At 51.4% G+C, this 22,784-nt stretch overlaps 8 protein-coding genes across 8 annotated transcripts; 5 read left to right on the forward strand and 3 right to left on the reverse strand.

Moving 5' to 3' along the window:
• Positions 1 to 185: 185 nt before the first annotated feature.
• On the forward strand, positions 186 to 3,305 carry J7T55_007467 (uncharacterized protein; the record flags this gene model as incomplete). The annotated part of the gene is made up of 3 exons (XM_053144232.1): positions 186 to 308; positions 486 to 3,096; positions 3,151 to 3,305. 3 exons carry the CDS (start codon positions 186 to 188, stop codon positions 3,303 to 3,305), a joined length of 2,889 nt encoding a protein of 962 aa, XP_052993157.1.
• Positions 3,306 to 4,275: 970 nt separating this feature from the next.
• On the reverse strand, positions 4,276 to 5,991 carry J7T55_007468 (uncharacterized protein; the record flags this gene model as incomplete). The annotated part of the gene is made up of 4 exons (XM_053144233.1): positions 4,276 to 5,061; positions 5,122 to 5,273; positions 5,575 to 5,857; positions 5,932 to 5,991. 4 exons carry the CDS (start codon positions 5,989 to 5,991, stop codon positions 4,276 to 4,278), a joined length of 1,281 nt encoding a protein of 426 aa, XP_052993158.1.
• Positions 5,992 to 9,002: 3,011 nt separating this feature from the next.
• On the forward strand, positions 9,003 to 10,219 carry J7T55_007469 (uncharacterized protein; the record flags this gene model as incomplete). Its single annotated transcript, XM_053144234.1, has 5 exons — positions 9,003 to 9,282; positions 9,402 to 9,679; positions 9,752 to 9,814; positions 9,872 to 10,108; positions 10,154 to 10,219. 5 exons carry the CDS (start codon positions 9,003 to 9,005, stop codon positions 10,217 to 10,219), a joined length of 924 nt encoding a protein of 307 aa, XP_052993159.1.
• A 2,561-nt stretch (positions 10,220 to 12,780) lies between these two features.
• Positions 12,781 to 14,912, forward strand: J7T55_007470 (uncharacterized protein; the record flags this gene model as incomplete). Its single annotated transcript, XM_053144235.1, has 5 exons — positions 12,781 to 13,050; positions 13,112 to 13,486; positions 13,763 to 13,921; positions 13,976 to 14,382; positions 14,438 to 14,912. The coding sequence occupies 5 exons, from the start codon at positions 12,781 to 12,783 to the stop codon at positions 14,910 to 14,912; spliced, it is 1,686 nt and encodes a 561-aa protein (XP_052993160.1).
• Positions 14,913 to 16,546: 1,634 nt separating this feature from the next.
• On the forward strand, positions 16,547 to 18,021 carry J7T55_007471 (uncharacterized protein; the record flags this gene model as incomplete). The annotated part of the gene is made up of 2 exons (XM_053144236.1): positions 16,547 to 16,920; positions 17,220 to 18,021. 2 exons carry the CDS (start codon positions 16,547 to 16,549, stop codon positions 18,019 to 18,021), a joined length of 1,176 nt encoding a protein of 391 aa, XP_052993161.1.
• Positions 18,022 to 18,256: 235 nt separating this feature from the next.
• Positions 18,257 to 19,172, reverse strand: J7T55_007472 (uncharacterized protein; the record flags this gene model as incomplete). Its single annotated transcript, XM_053144239.1, has 3 exons — positions 18,257 to 18,338; positions 18,538 to 18,796; positions 18,911 to 19,172. The coding sequence occupies 3 exons, from the start codon at positions 19,170 to 19,172 to the stop codon at positions 18,257 to 18,259; spliced, it is 603 nt and encodes a 200-aa protein (XP_052993162.1).
• Positions 19,173 to 20,430: 1,258 nt separating this feature from the next.
• J7T55_007473 (uncharacterized protein) lies at positions 20,431 to 21,521 on the forward strand (the record flags this gene model as incomplete). Its single annotated transcript, XM_053144240.1, has 2 exons — positions 20,431 to 20,765; positions 20,855 to 21,521. The coding sequence occupies 2 exons, from the start codon at positions 20,431 to 20,433 to the stop codon at positions 21,519 to 21,521; spliced, it is 1,002 nt and encodes a 333-aa protein (XP_052993163.1).
• A 171-nt stretch (positions 21,522 to 21,692) lies between these two features.
• J7T55_007474 (dsba-like thioredoxin domain-containing protein) lies at positions 21,693 to 22,737 on the reverse strand (the record flags this gene model as incomplete). Its single annotated transcript, XM_053144241.1, has 6 exons — positions 21,693 to 21,774; positions 21,842 to 22,164; positions 22,225 to 22,358; positions 22,451 to 22,491; positions 22,549 to 22,627; positions 22,704 to 22,737. 6 exons carry the CDS (start codon positions 22,735 to 22,737, stop codon positions 21,693 to 21,695), a joined length of 693 nt encoding a protein of 230 aa, XP_052993164.1.
• Positions 22,738 to 22,784: the final 47 nt, after the last annotated feature.

Below are 22,784 nucleotides of genomic sequence, written 5' to 3' on the forward strand. Positions count from 1 at the left end.
TGGCTAACGCCCGCCTTGGGTATTCTTCACAGACCAGGACCGGCCCATCCTACTCACACCTATACCAGCCCCTACATGTGTACATGACGGCAACCACGGCTACTCTCGAGTCCCTACCCCTTTAGGCCCACGGGCTCTACGTCAACACAGCTATCTTCCTGTCTCGTCAACTCCCTCAGGAAGAAATGGCTTCTCAACCCTCCGCTTCTGGGCGCTCGCGGCCCCAGTCCGATGCTATGAGCCAGTGGGCCGTTGGTTCCAAGATCGGCAAGGGCAGCTTCGCCTCTGTCTACGTTGGTACTCACAAGGTCAGTACCTCGCTCCCTCAGTCGAAGTCTGTGTCCGTGTCTGTCAGCTATTCCAAAGTGACAGCACTTCTTGGTTCGGTGCAGCTGGGTCTCGCTTACTGTCTTGTCCTTCGCGCGCTGCCCATGGCTCTCGAAGGCGGTTAGAAGAGTCAAGACTAACTTGCCTATTCCTCTTAGGCTTCCGGCGCCGCTGTCGCTATCAAATCCGTCGAACTTGGGAAGCTCAAGGGCAAGGTGAAGGACAACCTCTACTCTGAGATCAAGATCCTCGAGAAGCTTCGTCATCCTCACATCGTCGCCCTCCACGAATGCGTCGAGACACCAACTCACATCAACCTGATGATGGAATACTGCCTTCTCGGCGACCTGTCGCTTTTCATCAAGAAGAGGGACCTGCTTTCAACAAATCCAGCTACCCACGATATGGCGCGGAAATACCCAAACACGCCCAACGCTGGCCTGAACGAGGTCATCATCCGTCATTTTCTCAAACAGCTAGCGAGTGCGCTCGAGTTCTTGAGGAGTCTGAATCTGGTCCATCGAGACGTGAAACCTCAGAACCTGCTCCTTCTACCATCCGTCGATTTCCGAGAGAGCAACAGAGAAGTGCCACAGATCCTCAGTGCAAGCCAGGACAGCCTCATACCTGCGGTTGGACTGCGATCTCTGCCCATGCTGAAGCTCGCCGACTTCGGATTCGCCCGCGTGCTACCCTCCACATCGCTCGCCGAAACGCTCTGCGGTTCACCGCTTTATATGGCCCCTGAGATCTTGCGTTACGAACGCTATGATGCCAAGGCTGATCTGTGGTCCGTCGGAACAGTTCTATACGAGATGGCGGCGGGCAGGCCGCCCTTCCGTGCAAGCAACCATGTCGAGCTATTACGAAAGATAGAGGCTTCAAACGACTCGATCAAGTTCCCAAGGGAAAGCAATCTTTCGTCCGACATGAAACTTCTCATCCGTGCACTCCTCAAGAGGAATCCTGTTGAGCGGATTTCTTTTGAGAACTTCTTTTCACATCCCGTCGTCGTAAGTGAAATACCTGGGCTTGTCGAGGATGACATACCCAAGCCAGTCGAGCCGAGAAGGCTGCAGGATGCTAGGGCCACCGTCAAGACAGATGAGCCGGTGGCAGCTCCTCGACGACTGTCGATACGACGCTACGGTACAGATCAAGACCAAGGAAGAGCCGAGGGCGTTTCGTCTCCGATCGAAAAGCCATATAGACGGTCACCACTCGGTACTCCCACTGAAGCGGAAGACAAGTTCGGCCCTGCTTCCCCTCGTCTCAGCTATTCCCCCCGACAAGACACAGGAGAGGGTCTCGGCATACGGCGACCCCAACCCGTGCCGTCATCTTCCGCTCCGACAAGACCGGCCATAAACGAAGCGCGTCGACGCGCTCTATCTAATGCATCAGCCACTAAACTCGCCCGCGATGCCGCACCAGCAGGAGCTGCGAGAGAACTTCCACGAAGTCGAGGAAAGACTCCCTTCGACGAGCAGGAGAAAGCTCGTCAGGAGATTGCGTTTGAGCGTGATTATGTACTCGTGGACAAGAATCAGGTCGCGGTCAATGCTCTGGCCGATGAACTGGCGGCCAATGGACGTATGGTGCATGCACAGGGGCTCTCACCCAAGGCCGGACAAATGGTGCGGCGGACAACAACGCAGGGTGCCCCAGATTCTACGACTGGTGCCGTGGCACCATCACCTTCTCGAGCCATGCAGATCGCCCAGGGAAGACAGCGGCCCAATACTCATGAGCGTCAGTCTTCTCTGAGCGCAAGCCCCGGCTCTACCACGTCCTTCATATCTAAAGCCATCCAAGACGCAAGTCTGCGACTTCTCGGTATCAAGTATCCACCCGGCCTTGGTAAAGGCGCCTCTCCACCTCAACTTTACAGTGCGTTTCCTGCTTATCCCACACCGTCAGCTCCTGTGGGCTTGATTGGCGATGGGAAGCAAAGTGCGCCTTACGATGAGGACTCTCGGGTTGCTCAGTGTATCGAGGACTACGCCACACGGAGTGATGTTGTCTATGGTTTTGCTGAGGTGAAATATAAGCAGCTTGTGCCACTAACGCCATCAACGAACCATGGTCTTGGTGGTGTACCGGCAGACCAGGCCTCTTCTGAGGATGATGACATACTTACTACAGACGCGGTGGTGGCGCTTTCAGAAGAAGCCCTGGTGCTTTACGTCAAGGCTCTATCTCTTCTTGCCAAGTCAATGGACATTGCCAGTCTGTGGTGGTCAAGGAGAACACGAGCGGAATCCTCAAGTGGTCCAGCATCCGCCCGAGACCCCAACAATATCCAAGTCGTCATTACCAGAATCAACTCGGCTGTGCAGTGGGTCCGGTCGCGATTCAACGAAGTCTTGGAAAAGGCCGAAGTTGTGCGATTAAAGCTCATCGATGCACAGAAAACACTGCCAGAGGATCACCCCAGCCATCCCAGCAACCATCCGATGGACCCCGCATCAACGAGCGGATCGACCGTGGACGGTGTGGTTATTACGCCTGGGATCAGTGCTGAAAAGCTTATGTACGATCGTGCCGTGGAGATGAGCCGCAAGGCAGCGATCGACGAAATCTCCAATGAAGACCTTGCGGGCTGCGAGATCTCCTATGTTACAGCGGTTCGTATGCTGGAGGCCGTGATAGATAATGACGAAGATCTTCCTAAGAGGCGGATTTCCGGGTCTACCAAAGAGGAGCGTGTGACAAAAGAGGATCTTGCCTCCGACATCAACACGGACGATCAACAAGCTGTCCAAAAGTGTGAGTAATAATTCCCAAGCCCCAAGACGATGCATTCACTGACAAAAACAACAGTGATCACCATGATCACAGGTCGGCTTGCCTCTGTTCGCAAGAAGATGCGGATGATTGCGAGTGCCACAAAGCTCCAGCAACAACAGCAACAAGATCTCGTCCGACGTCGCAGTGGTGATGTGACACCTAGAAGCGTGCCTTCCCATACTTCATAAGACAGCTACAGAACACTTACGACTGACGAAAAATGCATCGACGCATCCTACGACATCACTTTCCTGGTCTTATTTCAGGCCGCATTGCTATTTGGTCTCGGAGTTCATCGGAGAGAAACACCATTGGCCTCATTACTTAGGCCTCTTTTCTTTCGAAATCAGCTTTCTGGTTGATGCTACGCAGCATACTGCGTTTCGATGTTATGTTTGATTGTAATTGTTTCAGTCCCTTTCTCACGGGCTTTTTTCTTTCGTCAGCACAGTGTGCTCAGGAGTCCTCGGCGTGAGGGTGGCAGGTTAGGCACTCTGGGTTTTTCAAGCAGTAGAGAAGCTGGTTTCTGATCATCTTTCCTGGTCACAAGACCGTCTTTTCCTTTTATGGTCCTCGAGATTGGCACACGGGCACAAGGTTGCGTTATGGAGTGGATAAGGGAATTAAGGGCATACGGAACCACTGGATTCGCTGTCGGACAGCAGACCAGAGATTGAGATCGATCGGGTATCAGCCCAGTGACACAATTGAGGGGGTTGGCCTTCATCAATCCTTCAGGCGCAATCCCCCGAGGTGTGTTGAATTAGACTGTCTACTCACTGGGTTACCACATTTGGCCGACTTAGTGGGACGGGACTTGCGACACCGCTCCTGGAAAGCAGTATTCACTCAAGCAATTGGGTTAGGTATGCTCGAGAAGCTCGACATACGAGCATCAAATACATCGTCACTAAGGCGACCATCACGTACAGTTTCGAGTTACTCGTGTTTTGCCTTGATGTGACAACCGCAATTTGAACATTCTTTACTGGGTCTTGCCGACAGAAACTTTGCACTGCTAAACGCTATGTCTGAGGAGTCCTTCGCAGTCGGTCAGATAAAAAGGTGAGACTCCTTCCGCAGAAAATGGCTCTCGATTGGAGGCTTCCTTCTCTAACCTCATGTGGTGGATCCAGCATGAGAGGGGCGTGTCGTCCACTACACACCCTTCGAGAAGGCCTGACCTCCCATTGCCTTGTCGAATTCAGAATACTTGGTCAAGCCACATATTTCAAAACATTCTCTAACACCACCTAGAAGCTCACCTTTCTCGTTCCTCTTCTCCTTGTTCATCCCCAACTCTTTAAGCTCCTTCGCAGCCTCCCGGTACGCCAGCAGCGCAGCCGTCATGGAGAAAATCGGCCATATCACGATTCTGTAACCCATCCTTTTCGCCTCATTCCTGTCCACCAAGGGAGTGACACCTCCAACGACCATGTTCAAGAAACAAGGCGTGGGCGCCATCGCCTCCACGCACGCAGCCATCTGCTCCTTGCTGGTCATGCCCTCCAGGAAGGCAACATCCGCGCCGGCCTCGACCGCCGCCCTGAGCCGCTCGATGGCGGCATCGAAGCCGAGGGACTGCAGCGCGTCGGTGCGGGCGATGATGACGATGTCGTCGCCGAGCGCCTCGCGCGCCGCGGCCGCGGCCCGGATGCGTGCCACATACGTCGCCAGATCGACCAGCTCCTTGCCCAACAGGTGCCCGCACCGCTTCGTCGCCACCTGGTCCTCGATGTGCAGACCCGCCACGCCCGCCGCCACGTACTTCTCCACCGTCCGCGCGACCATCAACGGGCCGCCGAAGCCCGTGTCAGCGTCCGCGATTACGGGCACTGTCCTGTCGAGCCCTGCGATCATGCCTGCGTTCCTGGTCATGTCGTCGACGGTCGTCAGACCTAAGTCTGGCATCCCTAGGACGCTCATGGCCGTGCCTGCGCCGGTCTGAAGGGGGTTGTTAGTGAATTGTATGGTATGGGTCAGGTTCGAGGCCGGAAAGCTCACCATGTAGAGGTTCTGGAAGCCTTCGTCGAGGCATACGCGTGCCGACAGGCCATCTTGTACTCCGGGGCAGACGATGATGTTGTCTTTGTCTGCGAGCTGTGCTCGGAGCTTGGCAGCTGCTCTGTTAACCATCTTCTGGGGAGACTTGGTGTCTTTATTGGAAGACTGATGCGTAATAGTCAGATGCGACCAACGAGATTCCACACCTCTAGCTCTTGTTGTCTTTATTACTTATTGTGTATCTGCACAGTCGTGGCAAACGAGCCCACGAAAAGTTGTTGATGAAAATTGTCTACGTAATTCTGAGGTCAGGATCAACCGCAGACTTATCGATGTCTAGAGATAAAAATTGAGGCTAAAACAAGTGAGTGAGAAATAGCATGTCGAAAAGAGGGCCGTCAACTATTTAGCAAAACCTCGTCCGCTCTAAAAATTAACAACACTTCCTCTCACCCGGGAGGAGGAAGGGATCTTTCCCCTTCAGAAAAGGACGCGCGAGTGCCGAGGAGGCACGTCTCGCCCAACGATCGCCCAGGGAGGGTCTCGTGGCAAGGATGGCCCCAATCCGAGAAATGCCCACTGATGAGCCTCCGAGCCGCAACCGGCGACCGGGTGTCTCGGGACTCCACGCGGCGGCCGCGCCCCCGCAAAAAAGGCCCACTGCCGATGCCCAGCCCAGGCGATCGGCTTTCATGCCCGTCTTATTGCCGTATGGCAGATCCCAACCTATGCGGAACTAGTGAAGATGAGGCACGAGACAGTATCGTGGAAAGCTTGTCCCACAGAACATGTGTGCCATTCACTCCGTACTCGGCCGTTAGGGATATCTGCAAGCTGGACCTGGATGATATGGTCATCTTGGTTCTCCATTATCTCAAGTCTTTCTGATGAGACGGGCTTATTTGGTACATGTGGGAAAGTCCTGGTCTTGCCCTACCATCAATGCTGTGCTACACTTGCTTTGCAAAAGTATTCAGATGTGACAATAGTCTGATTGACACCTTCCGAGCCTGGCTATGTGCTATTCGAGGCTGTACATGGAAGGAAAGTTGTGGGGGTTTTAGACGGGACATGCTGCCTACATATGGCTCAACTAATGTCGACAAGGAGTAATGGGAAATAGGACGGGACCGTTTATTTGGGCTTCGTACCATAAATCGCAGGTCTTCGCGTGAGGGATCTGCTATACCCATGTCCTACTTGCTGCGCAAAAGTTCTCCTTTGTATGCGGAATTCGTTCAATTTATCTCCCCCGTCATTCACTCTTCTACCGATCAACAATCAATACCAATTGTATCCAGACTCAACATAGAGATCAGGCTTACCTGAATCCTAGCTTTCCTGCCGATTGTCACCTGTAGCGCCTCAGGCGGATTCCTTCAAGACCGCCCGACATGGACAGAATCAGAAGCCGAGACGACATCTTAAACACCTTTCAAGATGCATGCCGATGGGCTGCAGGGCAAGTACCATAGTACAGATCCTACGAAACGCTGTGAGTGATCGCCTATGGTACTAGTTCGCTCGGTCAAAGATAGCAATAGTTTCGAGTTCTTTTCAACAATCAAACGTGCACCTAGGCATTGGTGACTCGCTCGAGAATAGATTGTCTCGGGAGATCTGCTAAAACATTATGAAGTCAGCAAACGATTGCGAGCGAGATTGATCTTTTCCAGAGCCACTTCCATCGTGTGTGACGGGGGCGATGGCTAATATTTCCTTTGCTAGACTTTTGCGACTGTCGGTCAATTTGGTCCCACCGCGGTTGACGGTCCAGATGAGATCTATGCTAAAGCCGCACTTGCCTCGGGAGTTTAGTTGCTGCGAATGCGAGGCTATGTGAGTTCAGTGCCAATCCTAGGTGAGAGGAGCTTCGAGCTCGCAAAAGTCACAAGTTTCTCTTGATCATTATGTATAGCTGTGGATGGCAGCATTCTTCCCTATGTAGCAATGTACAAGGGATGCGTTATCATGAGTTCGCCGGATGGGATGTGGCTGGAGCAAGCCTTTCATTCCAGATCATACCTTTGGGTCATGACGCCTAAGAACTGGATGTCCTAGTACTACACATGACTCTTTCCTACCCAGGTAAATTCGTGTATCCAAATTGCACCACCTCTTTTCCTAACAAAACCTCTGGTTTATTTAAGGCCAAAGGTTATAAAATTAAATTTTTATTGTCTTTTCTACATTAAAGAACATATTGTTTGTTTGTTTCAAGTCCTTATAACTCCGTATAATGGCAATTTTATTAAATATAGAGTAGATTTAACAGTAATAAGAAGGCATAACAAAAAAAAACTAAAATTGATTTCGGCCGGGATCGAACCGGCGACCTTGACAGACCACTGTAAACGAGTTACAGGAGTTTTAATCCACCTTGATGTGAATGTCACGTGATAACCGCTACACCACGAAACCGTTGTCTACAGTCGTTCTTATTCTTGTCCTCATATATTAAAATCTGCCAGAACATTCCACGCCTATGCCGCCACCTCGCCCAGGCCCCAATTGGGCTGCCCAAAAGGGGCCCTTGAGGCTGCAGTCGCTGTGTTTGAAGGCGTGGCCTGTCTGTGAAAATAACCTTAATATTGAAGTTCCTTGAAGTATTGGTAACCATGGCATCTAGTCATGTTCTACAAGTGCAATCTGTTTACTTCGTATGCGGCCGTAGAGTTTGTAAGGTTGTCTGATATATCGATAGACAATGCACCCGACCCTATCTCAACCCACTCTCGTGTTCGAAGGTTAGAGTAATAGGGTTGAAGAGGACGACTTATTGACGCTTCGGGTTCTAAGTCCTCTTCCGAGGGCTCTCGTCGCGCGGCAGCCCTTGAATAATTGCCCCCTTGGTTCACGTCACTTCCATTCCTAACATCTGTCAACACCGCGTGAGCGCGGGTATACAAGAATTAGATGGCTTGTAAAGCACAGCCATCACTCTCTGAATCTAATTCAACTGAGAAATTTAACAGCCGAAATTTAGTGTTCAGTAAACGTCTCATTTGAACTGGTGTAGGAGTGGTTGATCCGCCCTTTGGCTTTCAAGCTGCGACAACAGCTGCTGCCATTGCCAATGATACCGTATTCGATTGAGTCAAGAAGGCCAAGCTGTCATAGTAAACGGCGAGGCGAGAATGGTGTGCCTTTGGACGAGCGTACAGAGAGGGTTTTGCCTTTTTCAAGGAGTAGGGAGTGAAGAGGACTATCCGGCATAAATTGTCTTATACAGCATCGCTGTCTGATAAAGCTCCCCTGCTGCCAGAGGCACGCTCGTTGCCCTACGAGGATTTGGAAGATGCAAAGTCACAGAGAACTTTCAAGCCCAATGAACAAAATGAAAGCTTAGTCAGAAGTGTTCTCCTCACTCGGGAATGCTGTCTTGAGTGTCCAAGTCGCTGAGGGTAGCCTTGTCCTGTTTGATAAAGCGGCCACGGGTGCCGGCATCTCATGGGGAGTTCGACACATTTCACCTGCCATATACAAGTAGATGTCTCACTTCGGTCCTATTCTTCTCAAATCTTCCTGAGCTGGATCACTTGATCATTCCATTCTAACAAATACACAAGACGAATATATAGATATAACAACGTCTCCTGGTAGAGCTGTGTTGAGAAATGATGATTGTAATCATATTCATCCGAGGCACCTAAACGGCAACGACGAACCTACCAGTGCAAGCGCAACACACATTCGGCCTCTCTACGGGCAGTCGCCAATTGCCACTTGACCTGCTCTTGGGCCCCTTGCTGGCTGTTGTTTTTGTAGTTCAGTGCTTCTCCTTGTCCACAGAATTTTCCTCCAACATTGATATTCGTCACGCTTCCATATTGCTAATTCCGAGCAGCCACTATCCCTTTCAATCCTCCTTTTCGATAATCATGGCTACAAATATCAAGGACTTTGCATCCACGCCTTTAGAGGCAAAGAATTACATACTCGATGACCGCATCAATCAGAAGATTTTTGACCAGCTCATTGTCCAAGAAAAGCTCGCGCACCTCAAGGACGTCGGCCATTTAAATGATGGAGTTCAACCAGTTGTCATCTTCGTCGTGGGGCAGACAGGAGCCGGAAAGACTCGTCTAGCTGGTGACCTGTTCGGCGCACTGAAAGCTCGTCAACCAGCACACTTCATCCCCGATGTTTTCAAAACCTATCGTAAGCTCAACGAATACATTGTCATCATCAGATCTTGAATCATAAGCCAGTGTTAAAGATGCTAAATGTGGAAATAGATCCTGAATACACGACGATCATCAAAACTGCTCCCCATTTAGCATCCTCCGCCACGAACACAGATGCCCGCAAATGGCTCGATCACGCTACCAAATGGGCCATCAACCGGAAGGTCGATGTACTCATCGAGTCTGCATGCCGCCATCCTGATGCCTTCGGCTCTTTGATCTCAGCGTTCCACGATGGGGGTTATCGTACATTGGTCGCTCTCATGGCTGTTCCCGAATGTTTGAGTCTTCTGGGTACCATGGTGCGGTATTATAAGAGGCTTCCCGAGGCTCAGTCAGCCAACATACCCCTGAGATTGACGCCTCGGAAGGTTCACTACGAGACCTATGCAAGTTTCCATCGTTGCCCCAAGCATGATCTAAATTGCTAAGAATTCTTGCAGGATGGAATACTTGCCGCAGCCGATTTCATTGACAACTCCACCGCAGCCACAAACGTCATCGTCGTGCGCCGGAACAACCTCGTCGCCTACCAGAACTACCGTGGGCCTGACGGGCTCTAGGTTCGCCCCGCGTCAGCGCTCGCGTCCATCGACCTGGAGCGAACCCGGCCTCTCCCTGCCGCGGAACATGGCAGCTTCCTTGCCGATTACCAGTATGTCGAGGAGCAGACGAGCAAGGGAGGCCTAGCAGAGGCAACTCTTGCTGATGTTGAAGCATCGCTCGCGGGACTCATGTCAATGGGTGGCCGTTTGAGCGCTTCGTTTCCTGCCTTGAAGCCTCTTGACGTCGAAGAGTGGGTAATTGGAAAGTAGGACGTCAACAAGGACAATTCTGAGACTCAGGAGAAGATAGAGACGGCGCTGCCCCAAAACAGCATCCTGGAAGAGAGTGCAAGGATCGAGCCCTAAGCCTGTAAAACACTGCCGGAACCACTACCTTTGTAGAAGTAGACCGATCATCCTATAATCGAACAGTAACCGAATCCTTCAATAGAAAATTCCATTTCTTGTGTGTTGCAAAATGATGGTGAAGTCAAGTTTGCTTGCTTGAGCATCTACATCAGAGCATGGGTTGAGATCATCTGCTTTCAGATCGTGCAACGTCTGAACGAGGCGATCCTTTTTCGAAGCAGTCAGATTTCTAAATATTGACTTTCAGATACAGTCGCTGTCAATCAGTGCCACCGCATCTTTTCAACTAGGCAAGCTTTCTTAACAACGATGTCTGTATTTCGATGCTCACCAGCTGCTCTGTGAGAACCAACTATTATTCATTCTAGTCCGCCCAACACCGTGCTGACACCTTCTAAGCTAGGTCTCCCGATCTGAGACACTCCCCACCCGCTCGTCTCCATTTGAGTTTCCTATTGCCATCTTACATATATATGTCAGTCACGTGAAGTCGCTAGAAGTCTTAATTGTCATGATCCTTGTCTTCTTCCCTGGAAAAGCTATTGAGCAAATCCCCAAGTTTAGCTGTCATTACTCTGGGGCAGAATTGCTCGCCAGATTATATACTCTTCCAACTTACATGACAATATATGGGATAAGACTATAGCTGATCCTTCGTTTCGGTCGTAATCAATTTAACTTTACACAAATTAATCTAAATCGCTTGCCCTGATGTATAGTAAATTAGATCAGATCTTGAGTGTACACTCTTGTAGATCTTAAAATTGCCATGCTTGAGATCCATTTAGGCTGTTTACCTGCTTTAACCTAGATCTATCTACGTACTCAAATCCTTACTCAGCCTTATCAAGGATCTAATTGGACTGACATTTGGTATGGATTAAACCAGAGCCTTACCTTACTATAACACCTCTACCTCCGCAAACCTCAACAGTCCCACATGCTGTCCCAAACACAGACTCCTGGTCACCATGATTACACGTCGGCGTTGTCTCGGGATCTATGCTGGAAATATGGCTGAGATGCTAGGCAGTTCTCATTGAGGACTGGTCTATGGGAGCAGTCATATCTGGCCTGCGGGAGGAGAAGATGACCGCAGGTGCCATCAGCGCCAATAGAGATGCAAACATCTCCTGATCTCCGCAATGACTATTGTAAGCGACCATGAACATATTCAGTAGCGGATAGTCATGGTTCAAGGATTTGGATGCCAACCCACAACCCGGAAAAGTCGCCGGTCCATGTGACCCGGCACTCATATTGAAAGCGTTATGACAACCAAATCAAGGTCACGCTCTTTCGGTTTTCCTCCGTCATGAGGGTTGCCGTGGTTATTGATGTGCTGCGGGACTGGATGACTGGCAGATGTGGCAGATGGCGCCGCCCACATCGGGCAGGAACTTGGTCATATCAACCACCCTCTGCGAGTGGCTTAAGGACATGTACAGACGTCGGTGTGCTTCTGCAGAGTGCCGTGCCTATCCGCTCGACTCGTTGCCACGGTGGCTGAACAAATGACCAGTATAAAGATGCTCGAGTCAACTCGATAGGGAGCGATGTCTCTCTCGAATGCTACCCAACTGTCGAAAGAGGACGTCACGAGGATGATCCCCCATCATGAGTGGCTTAAAGTGATCGGCACTCAATATGTCAGTCTCTTATTGGCAGCCTTGGGGTCGAAAAAAACTTGACAGGTTGGGGTAGAGCGCTGACATGGCAAGAGTCAAGGGCACACAGCATAGAGAAGGGCACGAGGGCAGTTCCCCAGAACCTGAGTAGGGGAGGTGTTCGACGGGCAGAGTCAAGGTCAAGGACGCCGGCAGCACGTAAGGCCCCACATCTTGGGCCATGTTAGCCGATCGTAGTGGTCTTTACCCATCCTGAGTGGCTCGAGCGAGTCCTGAGTTATAAGTTCGACTGCATAAGCTTAAATGATGTCTAGGTTCATCCTAATTGTGAGTAAGCCGAATGATCGACGTGTTGATGTACAAGCGGGGGCCACCCCGTCTCCCGGGTCAGCGGTCAAGATCCAAGATTCATTTAATGTGAGGAAACATCTGGAAGCGAGAACATGTGTTTTGTGCTGCATGCGACGTTGTACCGGGAATATTGCAACACAGGCGGCCGGCGACCGGGAATACACAAGCACGGCACGGCAAGGGCCCACTGCATGTGCTTAGGCTCTAAGACAACTACCCAATACCGGCAAGGCAGAGCGCCATCGGGAGTTTTGCTGCTCGCCAACCTTGGCATAGGTCATCGGATGGGAGCCCGGACTCGACGACATGGCAAGAGACTCTGCAGAGAGGGCGGCAGCACAGTCACCTGGGTCCTCACGACACATACTCAGCGTCGCATCCGCACTCTGACGCATCGCGCAGAAGGTGCAGGCTTGCGAGCCCAAGCACGACGCATGGCATGGCCTATGATTCGACCTTTTGAAAAGCGATCCGACAAGTCATAGCGCGCCATGTGCCTTTTGCGGCAGTCATCGGGAGAGGCGCCCTTGTGCATCCTGCCACCACGCCGGACCTCGTCTAGTCGCCGGACTGGGCAAGATGCTTGCTTCTGCGGACATAGCACCACATCCCAGTCCAAGTCAGACCAGTGCCGGATGCCTTGGGGGATTCCTGGCGCTGTCAGCTCAGCCAACTTTGATGCGCTCTGCCAGGCAGTCAGATTATCGAGGCCAGGGCGTGGGGAACTGGTCGTCCAACGACATCAGCGGCCGCTTGACCGAGGTCGACAGTTGGGAGCTACTGCTCTTGGGAATCCATGATTGGAGAGAGCTGGGAGCGGATTTTAGCAACCAACAACACATCACTCAGGTCCACCGCAGCTACACTACTCAGCCCTGCGAATCCTACTCTAACGACTCTTCAAGCGCAGAGCCACGAGACTAGCAGATTCCTGCCACGCGACTCTGCGAGGCAATTTAGCCCTGCAGTCTTTGCGGACTTGTGCCGAGCGACAAAGGGACATCCTCTTGCACTTGACAGCAAGCCGGCTTCCTTGGATGCCGGCCCACCGCCAGACCTTCTTCCACTCCTACAAGCAGGCTACGGCCCTACCCTCGTGCTCAAGGTCGTCTTATTGGCCGCATTGGCCTTGTTGTTGATGGCAGTCGCACCGGGACACGCGCAGATCGGGCCAAGTACGCTTGGGAACGTTGGTCCAGTGGACTGGGGCGATGCCATCACTACCACCTCCTGCAGGCTGACTGACAAGAGTCGGATCGGCAATGGAGGAGGACTGCCTGCCCAAGTATGCCGTCATTGAGGAAGTAACGACAGGCTCACGAGACCAAAGTTGGTTGGTAGAATGGCGGAGGACGCTGTGCTACAAAAGGCGCCATGCCGTCCTCCTCTGACATCCTCGACGGATGTCTGGATCATCAAGACATGACCAAAAAGTCTGGTTGATTAGGCTCGATCCATAGCACACCCTTAGTTTGTGGCCCTCCTTCTCTTAAGGTCTTACTCATTCCTTTACTTCCGCTGCGTCCCGCTTCGGCAGCCATCACTTCCCCTTGCTATGCAGACCTTCCGTGGCCTCGCAGCCTTGGGCCTCCTGGCCTCACTGCTGCAACATGTCTCTGCTTCTCCCATCTCGCCCAAGGGCAGTTTCCACGACAAGAGAGCCATAACTGCAGCTTTTAACGGGGAGACTTATGACTTCCCTGACCCTTCATTGGAACAAGTGAGTGTGAAATTTTGTCGAGCACCTCATATATCGTCTAACATTACTATGAAGGCATGGCCATCTGATGGCGGAAAGTGGTATGCATTTGCCACTAATGGTAACGGCTACAACATTCAAGTGGCCGTGGCGGACACACCAGATGGGCCATGGACTGTTCTCGACCATGATGCTCTGCCGAACAGTGGCTCCTGGACTACGGGATCGAACAACTGGGCACCCGATGTCAAACGGATGCCCCCCGAGGAAGATCATAAGTATATCATGACCTACTCGGGTGCACTGGCGAGCAACCAGCCTTTCCATTGTGTTGGTGTCGCCACGTCAAACAAAATTGAGGGTCCCTACACGCCGCAGGGTGGTCCTGCAATTTGTCCCGACATCGCAAGTACTGGAGGTGCTATCGACTCTTCGTCGTTCTACGACCAATGGAACAACAAGCGTTATATCGTCTACAAAGAGTAAGTCAGCTCACCATCTATGACAAGACAGCAGCGGCTGACAGTACGCGCCTAGGGACGGTAACAGCGTCGGCAATGGCGGTGACTGTAACAACGGGGTCGCCCCCATCCACACCACGCCCATTATGCTCCAAGAAATGAACGTGAATGACTGGACGACCCCTGTCGGAGGGCCGGTCCAAATCCTGGACCGGATCGATGACGACGGCCCGCTAGTTGAGGCTCCGCAGATCATCGGCACCCCTGACGGGACTTACGTCCTATTTTATTCCAGCCACTGCTTCACGGACCCGAAGTATGACGTGAAGTACGCCACGTCCAGCAGCATCGCCGGCCCGTACCAGCGAAAAGGCCAGCTCCTGGCATCCGGCGCCTACGGCCTCCAGTCCCCCGGCGGAGCCACGGCTACGCCGCAGGGGAACACCCTGCTCTTCCATGCCAACTGTCCGGCTCCCAACCCTAACTCGCTGCGATGCTTGCACACGATCGATATGAGTATTTCTGGCGGCGTCGTTACCTTGAATGGTTGACAAGAGCTTCTTGCTGAGCTTGTTATTCCCTTGGTACTCAAAGTTGGTAGTAGCGTGGAAGTAAAGCATGCTGGACACGGTCGTTGACTTCGGCCTCATTTTCTGCTGTTAAGATACCCCGAACTCTCGCTTGTATCATAGCCAAATGTCTATGTATATATTTATTGAATATTAAACACGTCTGTCGCTTAATATCGGCATCTGGAAATTGCTTACGGGCGATGAAAAGGTGCCGGTCGTATTCTAGATGTGGCATTGTTGGGATAATTATGCTCTATGTGCACCGAGTACTCGACACTAGACTGAAACTGTACTGGCTTTGACAACTCAGTGTCTTTGACTATAGTCTAGTAGATGGTTTCTTGGTCGACTAACAGAGTGTGTCTTCGCAGAACGATAACCATGTACTGCACTGCCAGGGCAGAGGGCGGCTCCTCAGGTCCTGGGCAAGGCGCGCTTACTCAAGAATAAAATTTATTCTATCAACACACCATGTGGAGATCAAAAGTGCCTGTCGATTCTCCTAACCTTGCTAACAGTTCTTGATGTGGGTATTCCTCAGGCCGAGCACCCTTGATTGTAGAAGCAGATAAACTCACCAGCTCACCTGAACTCGACACGAACCAGTTCCTTTGATGGTGGTTGGACTTCAGGGATCTTGCCTCCCTCATAAACACAAAGCATTCTGAGTAGTGGATCCACGAGCCAAATTTCGTTTGGTGAATCACCACTGGGCCAGCCACGTCTGCATGCTCTTCGGCTCCGGCGTCACAACATCAGAGTTGCCACGGGGCTGTGGTACTCTACGGCGCTTTTGATACATTCGAGGTCATCTGCCAGACTACTGTACCCTCGAATATCTACGAAGCCATGTATAATCAAGTCATGCCTGCGGAGAAATGCTTGTTGGGATTGCATCTCCATTTCAGACTCATATAAATGGTGTCGTTGGCTCTGATTATTGTGCTTCGGAGTGGTGTAGCCAGCAGAAGATGGAGAAAACTTTGAGGTGACTGAGAAGAAAAATTTAAATTTTTGGTTCATTTTAACGATCTTGGGAATTATCTACTCGGGCAGTGCTCCATATTTAAGTGACTTATACCTTCTGCAGCCATTCTCTCCTCGCTAACCAGTTCGCTTGCGCATCCTATGTATTTCAATTTGAAACTTTAATTGCACTATATGAATTTGGCAAAATCAAGCACTCGATTCTTTCATATTTACTGGATTTGAGTTCGGGGGCAAAAGTGGCCAGGTGGGTTCGGTTCACATCTGCCTGGTCAATGAGGTCGGTAGTACGCTGGTGGGCCTCCCGCACGAGGAACCGACCGGGCAGGTGGTACAACGATGCTAACTTCGGCGTCTTACTGGTTGAGTATCTTACCTTCATGACCTACTACTTGACGACATGCATCATGCAAATAGAATTGGGAAACGTCCCAGCTCATCCGGGTTGGACAACATCATGCGGGAGGCCCTCCTCCACCTCGTGTGAGTTGACAGACAACCATTGAGAGAAATTGATCAGTGTATATAAATCGCCGTTTCAACGCCTCCCTCTTTCTAGAGATGCTGTCAGGACAGTTTCCAGGAAATCTTTCAAAATTCATCACAGCTCTTTGAAAACATCAGCCATGGCTTTGACCCCACGCCTCAATCCTTTTGAGCGGCTCATCTACCGCTTCTATGAAGCTCTATATCTTCTATGTCTCTTGGAAAACGTCCGTGGACCTCATGTAGCCACCGTATTCGATCCCTCCAGCTTGGTTGCCATACGAAGACGATTTCTCAAGAATCTCGCGTTCCTGTGTGATAATCTAAAAGGAGGCGACAGTACTGCGTCGATCGCAGTCCAAGATCTCCCTCATTGTAACGTCTTTTGGATCTCATATAATCAAGGCCCGTCTGACGAGGCTCTTGGATTTTTGAGCTCGGTGCTGGAGGATGTCAAGTCGTTTAAATTCCGTCGGGACGATAGGGCAAAAGCTGAAGACGACCTGATCAGAAAGTGTGTTCAATTTTCCCACAGAAGAGTGCGGAAACAGGCACATAGTCTGGTCAATAATGCCCAGAGGTGCCGAGATCATCTTTTGGTACACTCGACTGATGACCGGAGTGAGAACCCATTCTCAAACTGAAATGTATCTTCGGGTTTACTGACGAGAATGTAGGTGCCCCCCTAATTAAGTGGCTGCTTCAATTTAAGTCCACAAAATTGGGGCAGCGTGAGATATATCGCATTTGCCAGACTGCTTATAAGGTTCGAACTGACCCGGAAATGCTTGAGATTGAGAGGCTCGGACATAGAACCCACAATGCAATCCATGGTGGGGACATATCTACTGCATTATCTCGAGTCCGGCACATCATCGGGCGCCTGGCAGCATACATACGTTCGGTCAAGCAGCTTCTGGATGATGGGCCTCGTTTGGACGGACTACTAGACGTGTATGAGGTCTCCGCTGTACCCGTCCCGCCCTCAGTGCCGCTGCTTCAGGCCGATGCCCACACCAACCTGCGTGGCGTATTGACGAGGATCTTCCGGCTCGGGAACAAAGACGCTCGCTTCACAAGCTCGCTCAGCTACCTATCTCACATGAGTCAACAGACGAAACTTGAGGACAAACTGTTGAAATTTCACAGCCCGGACCGAAAAGCACCCAGTGTGCATGCAGAGATCCAAATGCTTCACCACTTCTACGACAACAAACTGGTATTTGTGGGGAGGGATCGCTACATTGCTACCAGCAAGCCTGCTTGCATGTGCTGCAAGCTCTATTTTCGCCATCACCCGGCAGCATGCGTGGAGCCCGACTCCCACGAGAGGGTGTGGCCGAACTGGGGAGTGGTCCTCCAGCCTCTTGGCCAGGCAGCGCCGGGATGGGCCGAGCAGCGCGATGTTCTCATCAGTGTCAACCATGACATTGGCAGAGAGGTTGTTCTGGTGATTGATCAACAGCAGGCCATTGGATTTGCCCATCCCGACTCTTTGACTGGAATTACTCAGTCGGTGGATGATGGCGCTTTCGACTCAGAGGATGACCAGCGGGACGAGGAGAATGAGGATCTTGAGTCTGAGTACGATTATGATGGCGGCGTCCAGATTTGAGGCGTTATTGAATTCCCTAGAATTTAGCACTTGTTTTTGGTTGTTGATTAGAGTTTGACGCTTTCCCCTCCATACAGACTGCAAATCAGGCAGTATTCACGTTGCGTGTACACATCCGTACCTGAGAATGCTCGAAAAGTCTGGCTCAGATTTGCATAATTCAACGATCTTTTCAATTTATGGAAATTATTCTGAATATCAGCAATCACTGTTATTCTGCTGCTCTCTTCAACGACTATCCCTGAAATCTTTGCAGTTCAATTGACTTGCTTATGTTCCCTTTTCTGGTGTCGACGAAGATTGTCCGCTCGCGTGAACTGTCGAGAACAGCTGGGACATGGAAGACGCGAACGATCCATCGCATGAGATTCAATGTGTCTTTTCATATCTCGCGATCTAGCCATCCTCTTCAGACAAAGGAGGCAAATGACTGGCTTCACGTGTTCTTCTTCTAGGTGCCGTCTAGGCTTTGTCAGTTCATTTGATTCAATTTTTGATGTTCGATGTCAGACTCACCTTCTGGCATCCGCTGTGTCGAATGATTCGAAGCAGATTTCTTCATGAGGCTTCCAAACCGACCAAGGGCAGTAGAATCGGTTGCCAATGGCGAATTCATGTTTCCCCAACTTCGGCATGGGCAACAACTTGAACTTCCGTTCCACGGAGCCGTCAGCGTCAGTAGAGGAGAAGATGGAATCGTCTTCGTCGGTTGCGGATGGCTGGCTTTCGGGGTATTGGAGCGGAAGCAATGACTCCCCAGCCACCGAAGTGTGATCTTGGGAAGGGCGAGGCAAGACGGTCTCGCTCTGACAGGTGGGTAGCTTGCTCTAAGGAGTTTGAAGCGCTACCTGATCACCGCCAGCTAAGCCGAGTCCTGCAACTTGCCGACCTAGAACAACTTGGGGAGGATTGTCCGTTCCCGCTGCCCCCGCGATGAGCCGCTGTGGGTTGATACAGCTGGGCTCAGAGAGATCATGACCGGAAGCGCCAGTATTCCAGACGCCAGGAGATGATCCCTCATCAGCCCCTTGCCAATTCATACCGAATGAACTAGGAATCGCATCGGCCTCCCAGGTGTCAAGTTCAGGAGTATTAGAAAGCCTTTCCCAAGGCCTTTCCCCGTCACTCTTGCCGTTCAAATTCTCAACCATGATTTGCAGTTCTTGTCCCAGCCCTTGTGGAGTTCAGTCACAAATCAGACACGGCTCATCAGAAGCTCAAGCTCACTTACAAATTCCAGTCTTTCAATTCTCTTTTCCTTACAATGAAGTTCATCCGAGCTGAAGGGGGACGCGAACAAGCCATACGTTTATACAAAAGAGGAACTACACAACTCCCCAGAAGCCCTACAGCAATCAATACAGCTGATTATTGGATCAGAATTTCCAAGGACCTCGTCGAAACAAGCCATTCGATGAGGTTCACATCAATCTGTGGTAGCACCGAGCAAATTCTCAACACGCAGCGAGAGCGGCTCGATGCGCGAATGATAGCACACCTGCAGGAGGCCCACCACTCTCAGTGCCGTGCCAGCCAAGCATCAAAAGCATCGTGCAGTGCATTGTTGCAGTGTTTCTCACACCGCAATCATGTCATGCATATCGCATGCCCGGAGCGAGGACTGATTGTGTCACCGACAGATGACTTGCAGAGTAATATATGTGCCCCTAAAGTAGCGCAAGGCGTTTTCGGGGGGACGCAACCGCTGACTGGGTTTACATTCATCTTTGCATCTGACAGAGGCTCTGGACCAAGATTTGAGTGGAAGCAAACTCGCACAAACGTGGGGGGATCCTCCATCTAGGCAGTTCGAAAATGCGTTCTGAACAAGGCTATTGTCGTCAGTGTTTGCCAGTGGCGTTCCTGGGCATTTGCCAGACGACGTGCCCAAACGAAACCGGTGAGACATTACTCCAAGTCTCGGGCAGCGTTTCCGAAGCCTGCATCATGAAGCGGCGTACAGACTAGCTGTCAACACGTACGGGCCAGATTCGACTTTCTCGATCCAGGTTCATGATACTGCGACTGATGTCAACCCAGCACATGCGACCATATCCACAAGAAAATATCGGATCCCGTTCGCTCTCCTGTAATCAAGCTTGTGAGAGGGCAATTAGTAGTTGGGTCGGTGACGACCAGCGAATCCTGCCTGTTGCATGTATAAGGCATATTTTTTTTTTTCCATTTTTCTCTAGATGGTGAGTCGTGATCGTTGTCGATTCAGGGGCTGAGAATGTCAAGTTCTGAGAGCAGCCCGGGGGTGGTGTCAAATAACAAGGTTTTGTAGACCTGGTCTGAATCAAGTAACTTGTTTTGCGTAAATCCAACGGCCTGTAATCCGGTGCGCGCTTGACAATCGATTGCAAGACTGGCTTCGACTTGCCACTCGCACTTTGACCCAGCCTCAAAATGTCGCATGAACCTACGATTGACGACGAAGATTATGCCTCGTCCGAGGACTCGGATTTTGCGCCAGATGAAGCACCTGGGCACGGGGACGCTTCTTCTGACGACGAGGACGAAGCATCCGGCGATGCTGCTAAATCGGCGGCTGTGAAACGGAAAAGACCAACGCAGGCTGGCGATGGCGATGATGCAGAAGATGCAGGGTTTGAAAACTCTGGCGACGAGGCGATCATTGGGAGGGGCAAGAAAAAGCAGAAGAAGGGCCGTCAGGCGCAACGCGACGAAGATGAAGGTGGGCAGGGCGGCTTGATCAAGACGCGGAGCATGCGCGCTGTAGAGTGAGTGCTCCCAATCTGTGTTGTGTCTGCCTGCAACCTTTTGCAATGCCGGCCCGCAAGATCAACGACTGACTGAGAGCCCCTTACAGAAAAGCCGAGCGCAAGACCCAAGCAGCGAGTGGCCCTGTGACTGTTGACGTCGATGCACTATGGGCTTCGATGACAGCCGAGCCAGTCGTACCTACGAAACAACAACTTCAAGTGAGCTCACAAGGAGAGGATGGTGATGCTCCAAGGGATTCCAGCTTGTCGAACGCCCCGGCGGCTGCTGGCAAGGATGGCGAGCCCGGTGACATGATCAAGATCAAGCGGACGTACAACTTTGCCGGCAAGGTCCACACCGAAGAGAAGCTCGTCCAGCGCGATTCCGCCGAAGCAAGATTATACCTCGCCTCACAGGGCGAGAACGCCGAAAATGCCGAGCCCGACCAGCCAGACAAGCGCATGCCGCGCAAGGCCTTCCGCTCGATCTTCGAGCCCGTGGTAAATATCGGGGAGCAGAACCAGCGGGCGGACCTGAACCTGGGGATGGCGATGAGGCTACAGGCGAGGCAGGAGAAGGCCAAGAAGCTCAACACGGTCGAGAAGTCGCGCATGGACTGGGCCGGGTTTGTCGATAAGGAAGGCATCAAGGACGAGCTGGCACTTGCGGGCAGGGCAAAGGGGGCATTTGCGGACAGGCAAGACTTCCTTGCGCGGAGCGAGGCTAGGAGAGAGGAGGAGGCGAGGCGGGCCAGGATAGCTTCCAAGGTGTGAGCCAGGGGGTGCAGTATTGCTTGCCCTGGACGGCATACAGCCTTGGTCTGGATCTGAAATTGTTTTTATGGGCTATGGACGGCGCAGGACATCACAAATCACTCGAGATACCCAATTTGCAATTACAAAGAATTTATTGATTACACCACATAACTAATTTGACCATCCCTGCTACAGCTTGGAAGTGGCTCCTGGCGGCAACAGAGCGATGTCCTGATGAGGGAGTCCAAGGTGCTTGAATATAAAATGGAATCTGGTTTGCAGAAGTCAATTTGACATCCGACAACAAATCATGTACTGACTGACAGAGAACTACATACCTGTCACTGCCAAAGAAGGGCTCAGCCTCCCCTTTATCGTTTCTGACCCACAACCATGGTGCGCCAAATGCTCCCTTGTCAATCGCCGACTGAGTTGCCTTGGTGAGCGCGTCCTTGACCTCCTGGGATTTCGTGGCTGCTAGTATCTTCTCGCAGTCCTCAGGCGTGAACTCTTTGAATTCGGCGAGGACGTCCGCGAAGACGTCCACCTTTGTGAGGTTGAGGTTGGGAGGCGTCCAGAACCTCTGGAACAGATGAGCCCACACAGCATGGTATATCTCGCGAGGATAGTTGGCCTTGATGTAGTGGAGAGCTCGCAAGGGCTTTTCGTCTGATTAGATGACATGTTCTTCATCAAAAGGGAATATCGCTTTGGGGCTCACGAGAATAGTATGGCTCATCGGCATGAGATCCTCAGGGAACTGTATCTCTGATTTCCCGAAGTAGGCCGTTACTCTCCTCCCCTCGATGGTACCATAATTCGCCTTCGCTTTATTAAACCATGGCGGGTTGTTGCCTTCATGAATAAAGGAGGTCAGTTTCGGTAAATGCTATACACACAGTACTTGCGTAAATTGTCACTGAGAAGTGAGCCGGTGTCTTTCATACCAGACTTCGCCATGATGCCCCCCAGCAAGATTGGGTGGAACCTGAAGGCATCGTATGATGAGCTACGAATTCATGTGGCCGCATATTGGTCAACCTACTCTACTTGGACGCCATGAGACTCGAGAGTTCTTAGGTTTTCTACCAAGTACACAAAGCCGAGGTAGCTATAAAAGGACGCTGCGAGATGGGATGTCAGTGAACTGGCGCGGAGAGTGTACAGTACCTCCTTATCTCCGGGACAGCTGGCTCTTACCAATGTCAATATAGCAATCGATTCGGCCTCCCATGATGCTTGAAAGATACTTCGGCCTTGTCGGATTTGTCTAGTTTCACG

This window comes from Diaporthe amygdali, assembly GCF_026229845.1.
Source record: "Diaporthe amygdali strain CAA958 chromosome Unknown NODE_16_length_960263_cov_65_539585, whole genome shotgun sequence".
Taxonomy (NCBI): Eukaryota; Fungi; Ascomycota; class Sordariomycetes; order Diaporthales; family Diaporthaceae; genus Diaporthe; species Diaporthe amygdali.